The sequence below is a fragment of the Gigantopelta aegis genome, chromosome 12 (assembly GCF_016097555.1).
Source record: "Gigantopelta aegis isolate Gae_Host chromosome 12, Gae_host_genome, whole genome shotgun sequence".
NCBI lineage: Eukaryota > Metazoa > Mollusca > Gastropoda > Neomphalida > Peltospiridae > Gigantopelta > Gigantopelta aegis.
In genome coordinates, this window is record NC_054710.1 from 12310402 (window position 1) to 12323244 (window position 12843).

Consider the following 12843-nt stretch of genomic DNA (forward strand, 5'->3'; position numbering starts at 1 on the left):
AGCCCTAAGGGTCCACCGACGGGGATCGATCCCAGATCGACTGCACATCAGGCAAGTGCTTTACCACTGGGCTATGTCCCGCCCAGGAAGCAGGAAAGAAATGTTTTATTTCTCTTCACACTATTAGCTGAACCATCTCCAGGGATGTGAGAGGAGTTGGAACAAAAAAGCTTACTGGGATCACACCGCTATTTCAGCCAATGAGCGACGTGTAGGCGACGAATTTAGTTCCATGAAAAAGAGTACCTCTTTTCTTTATTTTATTATGTTGGTGTCTGAACAGACTTGACAGTATGATTATGGAATATTGGAAGGGTAACATTGCCTCTTGATTTTGGCATATCAAACTGACAGATGCATATCTGCTTAGCTACAAGCAAGACCATTGTTTGCTATGCCTGTGGTACATATATTTAACGAGAGTAGCCTCCCCTCCATTAGCCCATGTGCTTAGGAGAGTGGATAATTAAAATTGCAGGTGGCGAAGTATCAATTTTATTTACTTAAATCCTGTCACAGAGGCTGTTCTCTTCATGTCAGGTAGTATATAGCACCTACTGTTAATAATTTAGTCAGTGCTTGGCTTTATATTTGTACTGTCACCAATGTATAATCAATAGTGGTGAGATACCTAAACACTATTTTACCAGTGCATAGCACCGGCCCGGCCGTGACCATGTTGTAATTGGTGCAAACTTCACAAGCCATGTGCTTTCGTGTTCTCAGAGCATCGGCACACACTAGGCTACACATTTTTTGTTTTTTGAAGTGTGGTGGATATTTTAATCAGCACTAATTAGCATAATAATTAAGCAAATATAGCATGAATGCACTGTGGATAGCCACCACTTTGCATAAAATTAATAGAAACACAAGACAGAGTAATGTAAATAATTGTGTATTATGGAATGGATATATCAGACATTATAAAAATATGGCATATGGTGTCATGAATATTAGACTGCCAGGTCAGGATAAACACAAGCCAATTAATGTTCACAGGCTTCGATACATGATTCATGTCAAATCAGTCACTTTACCAAAATCTTTTGATGTTTCTCACTTATGTCACCACAGTTTGTGTGTCAATATACACCACTTAAGTCTAGAGCCACATGTAATCAATAATCAAAGGCAGCACTGTAGAAATATGGTTCCAAAGAAATGTTCAGGCCATGGTATATATCCAGATTGCATTTTATAATAGTTCAGGTAAATAAATAAATACATATATATATATATATCCGAAAGAATTCACCGAGTGTTCACAGTTTGTTGCCAACAGAGTTATAGTTCAGTTCGGGGTCGAGTAAGTTTTTTGAATATGTTATTGTCCGATGAAGTCTATCATACATATTGTATCTTTTTCTTCTTAGAGATGCCCTCCTGGCTTGGAATTGCTGTGTTCGTTGACGACTCGCATGTCTCCTGGCTATCCGCTCGATGCTCTTCAAGTGGCATATGACCGATGTTTTGTCACGTACCCCAGCTCCCACAGCTGTACATCTTTGAATGACCGAACTTGAAAACCCACTGTTCAGCATATGCACGGCACTGTGTATGCGGCTGGTGAAATTTCTATGGTATGTAACAGTTTTTGGATTTGTTCTGCTGTACGCTCTGTTGACGCTCTCACACTTTTGAGTATTTGTGTTCAGTTTAGTCTTCTCAATGGCTTTTACACCCAGTCTTATGTCTATGCATTGTTTAATCAGTGCCTCGTCCTCTACCGTGACATTTAACTTTGTACCGGTAGGCATGAATGTCATGTTTGATCGTCCCTTTTTCACCCCTGAGCACACAAAGGAATGTTTTCTGCATGTTGCTCTACATTTCCCAGTCACACAATATAGTATACTCGTAGCAGTGTAAGACAGTTTGCTTACTAACTTGTTCATGTTGCCGGCAAGTTGGTTGTGTGCCGATGTATATTCACTGTGGCAGCGCCGTCTCAAGTCGATAGCAAATCTTTTTTTAACCTTTTCTCGTTCCGCTTTTGTGTTTCCAGGGAACATGTTGTCACTGAACTTGACCCTTTCTGTAAACTTCCTTTGTGATTCGGATAAATGACGGGTGTCTCTCAGATTTTTTATCTTCACTTTAGATATTTTGCTCTGGGATGACTGTAATCCGGACACGGCACGGGAATCGCCATCAGTCGTGAAGAATCCAATTCGTCTCCTATTGTGTCGTCAAGCCGGAGATTTGCTGTACAGGTACCTGTATGATCGGGGCAGAGTATTAGTCTATTTTCTCTCGCTGCTTGAAGCTCACGAGCCTTGCAGAGTTTATTTCCTGTGTAAAGTCCTATTATTTGTTTCTTGCCAGTCTCATTTTCCACCATAGTGTAAGTTGCTTGTGTAGCCGGTTGAAATGGTGTTGAACCGCACCCACTTGAAAGAGGATTGTTGTACCGGCAGTCTCCTTCTATGGCAATGGGATGGTCAGCTGAAAATCCCCTATTAATGTTCAGTTGTACTAAGTCTGCTCTGCGTGTGGACATGTCAAGTTTATTGAGACTGGTTGTCACTCGTCCCACTTCGTTGGCAGTATTCTGCATTCCGCTGGTAGCTGGGGGTGTGACTCCAGCACACAGCATTATTCCCCGGAAACCGGTAACACCGACAGATGTGCTCTGTAGTCCTACGTGTACACCGACATTTGGCTTTGCTGATTTTGGTCCCCTCCTAGTATTCTGTGTTGTCTCTTCATACAGTTTGTATTTTTTACTTGTGAATGAACACTTTTGACATCTCAGTCCTGCACGGGTGCACAGGCCCCATTTCTGACACAAGTCTAGATTCCATGTGTACTTGCCAGTGCACCCTGGAGAAGCTAGTCTGTGGTCTTCATTAGTGTCATTAAACATCTTCAGAAGCATACCACAGTGTATAATTTTGGAATCATTCATGTCCATTTTTGCTTTCAGGAACTCGCCTGCCTGTGTACCACCTCCAGTTGAGATCCGTGTTGGTCGGAGAAGTCTAATGTCACTGGGAATTCCATCCGCATCCTTGACGATGTATGACTGTCTATCACAATGGTGTACCACAGCGTTGAACTCTTCTTGACTAAGTCTCTTGGTAACTGGTATGTTGTCACCTTCTTGCTTAAGACACTTTGTTTTAGTAACACCTATAGTTCTTTTGAACAGACATTGGTGTCCCTTTTGAAAGGCACCCTTGTTCTGCAGGTTTTCTGTTGGATTTTTCTTTGGCTTCATTGTTAGCACACTGGGTGTGGTATATTCTCTTAGTATAAGGAAAAGTTGTGAACTTTTGTATCTCTTAGCATGTAGCAGTCTTCAGCGGAATGGAACCTGTGGTGTGTGCTATGTTAATAAATACTCTCATGCAGTAAACTGATGCGTGTTCTGTTTTGAATTTGTTTATGATTGTGGTCAGTTCTCTCAGCCATCAGATACTTTAGGCTTCAGTTCACTCCCAGTTTGAAATTGCCCATGTGTCCCGTTGACAGCTGCCAGTGTGCATACTTCCCTCTCATACTGTCCCAAAATAACCTTTTTGTGGCTCACTTGAATTTGCCAAATCCAATATTTAAATTAAATTTTTAATAAAAGTTCATGCATATGACATATTAAAATATGCCAGTACCCAGTATGGTCTTGTAATTTTAATGTGACCATTTCATAAGGTTCTGCTGTCAGTACCCCCCATTATACAACAGCAAACATTTGGAATGTCACCTCCATGTTATAACTTTGGTCAGGTGAACTTGAGGTGTGGAGAAGCTTAATTTTCTATTATTTCAGCCCAGTGTTGCTAACCCCCGGGCCAGTCTTCATGGCCTCTTGCGTTAATGCATATTAAAAGACATGACCAAATTTGGTGTTTTCCTACTAGGTATGCGTCATAGTATGTCATGTGTCAAAACTGACTAGCTATCCCATTCCAAACCCCCTCTTAAGGGATCACACCGCTATTTCAGCCAATGAGCGACGTGTAGGCGACGAATTTAGTTCCATGAAAAAAGAGTACCTCTTTTCTTTATTTTATTATGTTGGTGTCTGAACAGACTTGACAGTATGATTATGGAATATTGGAAGGGTAACATTGCCTCTTGATTTTGGCATATCAAACTGACAGATGCATATCTGCTTAGCTACAAGCAAGACCATTGTTTGTTATGCCTGTGGTACATATATTTAACGAGAGTAGCCTCCCCTCCATTAGCCCATGTGCTTAGGAGAGTGGATAATTAAAATTGCAGGTGGCGAAGTATCAATTTTATTTACTTAAATCCTGTCACAGAGGCTGTTCTCTTCATGTCAGGTAGTATATAGCACCTACTGTTAATAATTTAGTCAGTGCTTGGCTTTATATTTGTACTGTCACCAATGTATAATCAATAGTGGTGAGATACCTACTGTGGCCGGGGTCCAAGGGCTGTCCAAGGGCCGCTCAAGGGCCCCTGAAGGAAAAATAGTTTTTGCTACCCCTGGAACTGTCAAAAATTGCATTCAATGCTAACAAATCTAAACTCGTTATAACTTATAATATAAGGCACACATCATAAACTTGAAACCATGAAAACACGCAAATGAACCTTGTGTGGTCAACAGTATTGAACATCATGGGTTTTTTTTTTTTTAGACGAAATGGAAAAACACATAGCTCTCACATCCCTGCATCTCAGTATCACCTGAACTTGGGGTACTTGGAACCTACAGTGCATTCCAGGTAATAATATCTCATGTGGGGTTAAACACACGGGAGATACACCCATAATCGCACCCATGAAGTGAGTGAAACTCAGTGTATATACATGTGTGGTGTTATACACACGAGAGATACACCCATAATCGCACCCATGAAGTGGGTGAAACTCAGTGTATATACATGTGTGGGGTTATACACACGAGAGATACGCCCATAATCGCACCCATGAAGTGGGTGAAACTCAGTGTATATACATGTGTGGGGTTATACACACGAGAGATACGCCCATAATCGCACCCATGAAGTGAGTGAAACTCAGTGTATATACATGTGTGGGGTTATACACACGAGAGATACGCCCATAATCGCACCCATGAAGTGGGTGAAACTCAGTGTATATACATGTGTGGTGTTATACACACGAGAGATACGCCCATAATCGCACCCATGAAGTGGGTGAAACTCAGTGTATATACATGTGTGGTGTTATACACACGAGAGATACGCCCATAATCGCACCCATGAAGTGGGTGAAACTCAGTGTATATACATGTGTGGTGTTATACACACGAGAGATACGCCCATAATCGCACCCATGAAGTGGGTGAAACTCAGTGTATATACATGTGTGGGGTTATACACACGAGAGATACACCCATAATCGCACCCATGAAGTGGGTGAAATTCAGTGTATATACATGTGTGGTGTTATACACACGAGAGATACGCCCATAATCGCACCCATGAAGTGGGTGAAACTCAGTGTATATACACGTGTTGGGTTATACACACGAGAAATACACCCATAATCGCACCCATGAAGTGGGTGAAACTCGGGACAGTGTATATGTAGCCTTACACCTACCCATTGAACCTAGCAGTTCACTTACTCTGGACTGGAGTCCGAACTAAAAAAAAAAAATCCCCCCCATTACCTCAGGTGGGACGTGAACCTGATACCCATCAGCCTTCAGTCCAATAGATTAACCATCACACAACCGATGCTGGTTAGAGTTGAGCTTTTACCTGATGGTGAATGAATGGATGGATGGATGGATGGATGGATGGATGGATGGATGGATGGATGGATGGATGGATGCATGAATGAAAGAATGATTGAATGAATGAATGATTGAATGAATGAATGAATGAATGATTGAATGAAAAAAAAAAATGTTTTATTTAACGATGTACTCAACACATTTTATTTACGGTTATATGGCGTCAGACATATGGTTATGGACTAAACAGATTTTGAGAGGAAACCCGCTGTCGCCACTACATGGACTACTCTTTCCAATTAGCAGCAAGGGATCTTTTATTTGCGCTTCCCACAGGCAGGATAGCACAAACCATGGCCTTTGTTGAACCAGTTATGGATTACTGATTGGTGCAAGTGGTTTACACCTACCTATTGAGCCTTGCGGAACACTCACTCAGGGTTTGGAGTCGGTATCTGGATTAAAAAATCCCATGCCTCAACTGGTATCCAAACTCAGTACCTACCAGCCTGTAGACCGATGGCCTAACCACTACGCCACCGAGGCCAGTCCGGCTATTGGGTGTCACAAAAGGTTAGTCTATGAAAATATTATTATTACCTGATAGTGATGATGATGTCGTCTGCTTTATCTTCGGTCCTCACCGATCCGGTGGCTAGATGTTGGATTGCCATCAGAGTTAACACAGCCGGGTTTGACCTGAATAAGAAATACAACTGCATTGTTAACATGTGTTAATTGTACTCAGTCTTCTTTTCACAGCAAGAATTTCACACAATTTAATGTTTTAACTGTCATAGCTGATTCAGAGAATAATGAAATGATTTTTTATTTAGCATTCAGGATTAATCTTCATGGGGTTTGGGGGGGGGGGGGGGGGGGTAAAAAAAATTAAATTATTTAATTTTATAAATTTTTAAGGTGCAACTACAAACAAACAGGTTGATTGATCAATTTAAAAAAAAAAAAAATTGCAAAAAACAACCAAACAAGTTAAGGGGATACCTTCATATAAAACTGTTAATTAGTCAATCTTTTTTCCAAATATGCCAACCTAACAAGCTAAGGGGATAACTTCTGATAAAACTGTTAATTAGTCAAAAAAAATTCAAAATATGCCAGGCAAACAAGCTAAGGGGATACCTTCATATAAAACTGTTAATTAGTCAATCTTTTTTCAAAATATGCCCGGCAAACAAGCTAAGGGGATAACTTCTGATAAAAATGTTAATTAGTCAATCTTTTTTCAAAATATGCCAACCTAACAAGCTAAGGGGATAACTTCTGATAAAATTGTTAATTAGTCAATCTTTTTTCAAAATATGCCAACCTAACAAGCTAAGGATGTACATGTAATTCACAATAAATCTATAAAGTAGTCAATCTCTGTTTTACAATAAGCCATTTAAACAGGCCAAGGGGAGATAACTTATATCAAAATGCATTGACCGAAGACGAATCATTCAATAGCTGATGATTATTTAATCAATGTGCTCTAGTGGTGTTGTCAAACAAAAACATTATTAAAGGGACGGACCCTAGTTTCCTGCAATTTTTAAGATGTTATCAACTAACAGAGACTTTTTAACGACTGTAATTATATATTAAATATATTTTTTTTCTGCATAAAACATTAGTGGCTGTATATTAAATGTGTTTCTGATCGTTCTAATATTTGTACTAGGTTAAATTTCCTTTTATTTCCTAAAAATTCTTTTTTTTCCATACGTACGAAATTATTTGAAGACAAAATCCAGTTTGGGCTTCTTACAAATATTAAGATGACCAGAAACACATTGAATATACAGACACTGATATTCTAAACAAGAAAATATATGTACGTTTAATCGTAGAAATATTTTATTAGTCGGAAACATCTTACAATGCAGCAAACTCAAGAATGTCCCTTTAAGAGAAACATCTTACAATGCAGCAAACTCAGGAATGTCCCTTTAAGAGAAACATCTTAAAATGCAGCAAACTCGGGAATGTCCCTTTAAGAGAAACATCTTACAATGCAGCAAACTCGGGAATGTCCCTTTAAGAGAAACATCTTACAATGCAGCAAACTCGGGAATGTCCCTTTAAGAGAAACATCTTACAATGCAGCAAACTCGGGAATGTCCCTTAAAGAGAAACATCTTACAATGCAGCAAACTCGGGAATGTCCCTTTAAGAGAAACATCTTACAATGCAGCAAACTCGGGAATGTCCCTTTAAGAGAAACATCTTACAATGCAGCAAACTCGGGAATGTCCCTTTAATCAATGTGTTCTAGTGGTGCTGTCAAATAACAACATTATTAACATTTTGCCCACCCAAGAAACTTACGTGTTGTATGTGTAGACTTCCTTGTCAAACTTGTGACATGAATCTGGTGTTAACTTGTACATGCCGGGCTGAGCCAGACAGAACCGGTTTGTTCCTTTATTCAGGGGAAACGACCCAACACTACCAGACTTCTTGTCATGGGCAAAATTCTATAATATACATCATATTGAAACATATTTACTGAACATTCATATCTAAAAATAAATATATATTGTTTCTAAGGAGTAGTAACAAAAAAAGATATTGCTTATAAAATGATGGTGTTTAAAATAACAGTATGCTGTATCCACTGTTTTAGAATACATTTGTATAGAGTAAACTTTTAAAATAAATATACTTATACATTGTTTAAGACTGACAGTAAAAAAAAATTTCCTTCTAATAAACTGAAATTGTTTTAAAAACTATATCTCAAGTACTTACTTAATGTATTTATATATTATTACACAATATAAATTTGTTAAGAAAATGCAAATTTATGTACAGATTATTGCCGGATATCAAATATTAAATAGTTGGTTCCTAATTAAGGAGTAGTTGATTGCTGTAACTTAATGGAAAACAAAACACTTAAGCGTACATGTATATCGAGGGACACATTTGAGTGTGTAACTAGGGATGTCCATATGCAGGTACATGTATGTGTGTGAGTATGAGTATGTGTGGATATAGATGTATAGCTGTGTATGTGCGTGTGTGATGTGCATGTATGGTGTGTGTGTGTGTGTGTGCACGTTTGTGTGTGTGTGTATGTTTATATGTGTTTGAATGTGTCTGTATGCGTCTGTCCGTGCATGTGTATTTATATGTGTATTTGACCGGCCTCGGTGGCGTCGTGGCAGGCCATCGGTATACAGGCTGGTAGGTACTGGGTTCGGATCCCAGTCGAGGCATGGGATTTTTAATCCAGATACCGACTCCAAACCCTGAGTGAGTGCTCCGCAAGGCTCAATGGGTAGGTGTAAACCACTTGCACCGACCAGTGATCCATAACTGGTTCAACAAAGGCCATGGTTTGTGCTATCCTGCCTGTGGGAAGTGCAAATAAAAGATCCCTTGCTGCCTGTCGTAAAGTAGAGTAGCCTATGTGGCGACAGCGGGTTTCCTCTAAAAACAGTGTCAGAATGACCATATGTTTGACGTCCAATAGCCGATGATAAGATTAAAAATCAATGTGCTCTAGTGGCGTCGTTAAATAAAACAAACTTTACTTTACTTTTTATATGTGTATTTATTAAGTAAGTGTGTGTGTGTGTGTGTGTGCGTGTGCGTGTGTATTCATATATATATATATATATGTATACAAATGTTTTTCAGCTTGGTCCTATTCAAAGAGAAAGGATCTCCAACCGTTACCATGGTAATTTCGTGCGACACGCTACACTTGAGGATGTAACCGGTCTGTAAGAAGTCGACTCCGGTCAGGTCTTTGTCGACAACTTCGATGTCTATCGTCTTGTTCTTCCAGCACCAACTGTCGTGCAGAATTGAAGCTGAGCAAAGACACAATTAAAAATATATTATTAGCATCAATAATAAAAGGGGGTGGGACGTAGCCCAGTGGTAAAGCATTCGCTCTATGTGCAGTCAGTGTGGGATCGATACCCGTCAGTGTGCCAATTGGGCTATTTCCCATTCCAGCCAGTGCACCATGACTGGTATATCAAAGGCTGTGGTATGTACTACCCTGTCTGTGGAATGGTGCATATAAAAGATCCCTTGCTGCTAATCGAAAAGAGTAGCCCATGAAGTGGCGACAGCGAGTTTCGTCTCTCAATATCTGTGTGGTCTTTAATCATATGTCTGATGCCATACAAGTGTAAATAAAATGTGTTGAGTGTGTCGTTAAATAAAACATTTCTTGTTGTCGTTTCAATAATAAAAGCTTAATTGATCTTTTAAAAGGTGGACTCTCTATATGATGAGTAAAAAATATATTACTGAAAGTGTAAGACTGCAGGGCTTCTTGAATTTTTATAAAATCCACTAGCCATGGGATCACTGATTTTTAAAATTTACTAATCACGATTATAAATTCACTAGCCATACACTGCTTTAAGTTAATACAATTTTATTAAATAATAGTAATAATTGGATATGTCTCCTAAAGAGGGAGATAGAGCTTAAAAATACTAACATTGGGGGTGGGGTGGGGCAGGATATTCATATTTACAAAATAGACTTAACTGCAACATTTGACCGTTGGGCATGGCAGTAGTACATTAAATATCACTAGCCATGGGAGTGGGGCTACCATAATCTAGAAGCCCTGGACTGTGACATTTAAAATTAAAAGTTAAAATGATCTTTTAAGAGGTGAAATCTCCATATGATATTTAGCTAGAGGTTTAAAAGAATGAGTAAAAATAAATAATAGTTTAGCACATGTGTAACAGTCTGAAATTTAAAACTAAAACTGAAATAATCTTTAAAAAAAAGAGTAAAGTTTGTTTTATTTAATGATGCCACTAGAGCACATTGATTTTTTATCTTATCATCGGCTATTGGACGTCAAACATATGGTCATTTTCTGACACTGTTTTTTAAGAGGAAACCCACTGTCACCACATAGGCTATTCTTTTATGACAGGCAGCAAGGGATCTTTTATTTGCGCTTCCCACAGGCAGGATAGCACAAACCATAGCCTTTGTTGAACTAGTTATGGATCACTGGTTGGTGCAAGTGGTTTACACCTACCCATTGAGCCTTGCGGAGCACTCACTCAGGGTTTGGAGTCGGTATCTGGATTAAAAATCCCATGCCTCGACTGGGATTTGAACCCAGTACCTACCAGCCTGTACACCGATGGCCTAATCACGACGCCACCGAGGCCGGTTAATCTTTACAAAGACGAAACCTCTATTGATACTTAAATAAGTGTCCTTTTTCAAAGAGAGGTTTAAAAGATATATTAATAAAAGTGAAAGACGATATTTACAAGTAAAAGCTAAAATAATCTTTACAAACTCAAAACCACTATATAATACTTAAGTAAACTTTAAGTCTTTTTTGAGAGACGTTTCAGAAATACAAATGTATAGGAGTGATGTTTAGGTTTATAACATTAATAAAAGCTGAAATGATCTTTACAAAGCCGAAAACCTCTACATGGTAATTTAACAAACATTCTGATATTTTACTGCTAAAGCAGTACATGTGCCCTACCGAACCTAAGAATTTTTTGTATCTTCCAAGTTCAAGGGTCATAACTCCGTCAAAAATGGTTAAATTGCCATGAAAGTCAAACTTGATCTGTAACAGTACATGATAAAGCCATAAACAAAATTTCAGCTCAATATCCCACGGCTTTCTGAAAAAAAGTCCGGAAAACAAATTTTCATATCTCCTAAGTTCAAGGGCCATAACTCTGTCAAAAAAGGTTAAATCACCATGAAAGTCAAACTTAACTGCAACAGTACATGATAAAGCTATAGATAAAATTTCAGCTCTATATCTCATGGCATTCTAAAAAACCCATCCGAAAAACTATATGTGGGACAGATGGATGGACAGACAGACAGACGGATGGAGATGAAACCTATAGTCTCCTTCGGTTGGACCGGATGAAAAACGAGAGCTTTCAACAAAATACTGACTAGGAAACTTAAAAATCCAATCTACCTTTTGAAAATTATTTTTGCCAAAAAAGAAACCCCAACACAAACCCCTACCTCCATGAAACATGCCTGTTAGGATTGTGGTTTTTAACTCTTTCCCGCCCATTCTCGACTGCAGCCGAGACGTACAAAACTAATGCAACTTCATAAATACAGCTCTCAACATTCACAAGAGTTATCTATCTTGATTCTGTGAATGCTAGAACATACATGTAGTAAAATGAAAATTGAACACGTTGAGTGTATTTTGTTGACTGGTATTCGTATTTAAGCTAAATATCGAAAAGAAAAAAAAAAACGGTCTAAATATGTGTACACGTTATTGATGATGTAACGCGTACACATTGGTGTGTATACATGGGTTCGATTTCTCGCTATTTGTGTAATTATTTCTTTTAAAACATGTTGGAAATTATTATTTTATAAAAACATGATTTTTAAAGGATGTATTCGTCGAAAATGACTAATAATACAGACTTTGAAATAGATGATAGATGGATTACTCGTCGTTGATTGAAAGTAAAAATAAACAATGATGTCATGGATCGTGATCGTAGGGTTTTAAAAAAATATTTTACAAAAATATTAATAAGTTATGTAAATTTTATTTTGGTAATTACTCACTAATATGTCTTCTAAACTTTGACACACATCAAAATAGTGTTAAATTCGGGTGATCTTTTACAATTTGAGGTTGAATAAAGTAGGTTCAAAATTACATATTTCACATTGGAAACTTGGGTCAGTGATGACGTTTTCTGGTTGTAAAGCTGGATGGATAAGAGTTTTAAACATTTTTGCCCAAAACTATATTTTTCTGGTAAATTAAGTTTTCAGTGTACCAGTCATTTTACCAGTGGGCAGCATCCCACCCCTGTAAGGCAATGCTTGCACTATGGTGTGAGGTCGGGATGACGTATTAACAAAATAGAAGAAAAAACGAGATCATCATTTTAACCAACATACCTTTGTACTTTCCTGGCAAAACATTTTCAAAGGTGAACACTGCTCCATTTTCCACTTCCTTACCCTGTAAGAAATGAAAGTGATGTCTTTAGCCTGTTACATTTAAAAACTTACATGAAGGAAGGAAATGGTTTATTTAACGATGCATTCAACACATTTTATTTACCGTTATATGGCGTCAGACATATGGTTAAGAACCACACAGATATAGAGGGAGGAAACCCGCTGTCGCCACTTCATAGGCTACT

General features: G+C 38.4%; 1 protein-coding gene and 1 long non-coding RNA gene across 2 annotated transcripts in view; one reads left to right on the forward strand and one right to left on the reverse strand.

Moving 5' to 3' along the window:
• LOC121385827 (nodal modulator 1-like) overlaps positions 1 to 12843 on the reverse strand; it is a 60917-nt gene that overhangs the window by 26067 nt on the left and 22007 nt on the right. Inside the window, exons 15-18 of the mRNA XM_041516616.1 lie at positions 12596 to 12659; positions 9368 to 9504; positions 8012 to 8160; positions 6281 to 6379 (exon numbers count right to left, since the gene is read on the reverse strand). Of these exons, the coding sequence (XP_041372550.1) occupies positions 6281 to 6379; positions 8012 to 8160; positions 9368 to 9504; positions 12596 to 12659 (449 nt within the window). The remainder of the gene's footprint in view (positions 1 to 6280; positions 6380 to 8011; positions 8161 to 9367; positions 9505 to 12595; positions 12660 to 12843) is intronic.
• LOC121385774 lies at positions 205 to 2173 on the forward strand. The gene is made up of 3 exons (XR_005959581.1): positions 205 to 540; positions 1377 to 1583; positions 2105 to 2173. It is a non-coding gene; the product is annotated as an uncharacterized LOC121385774 (long non-coding RNA).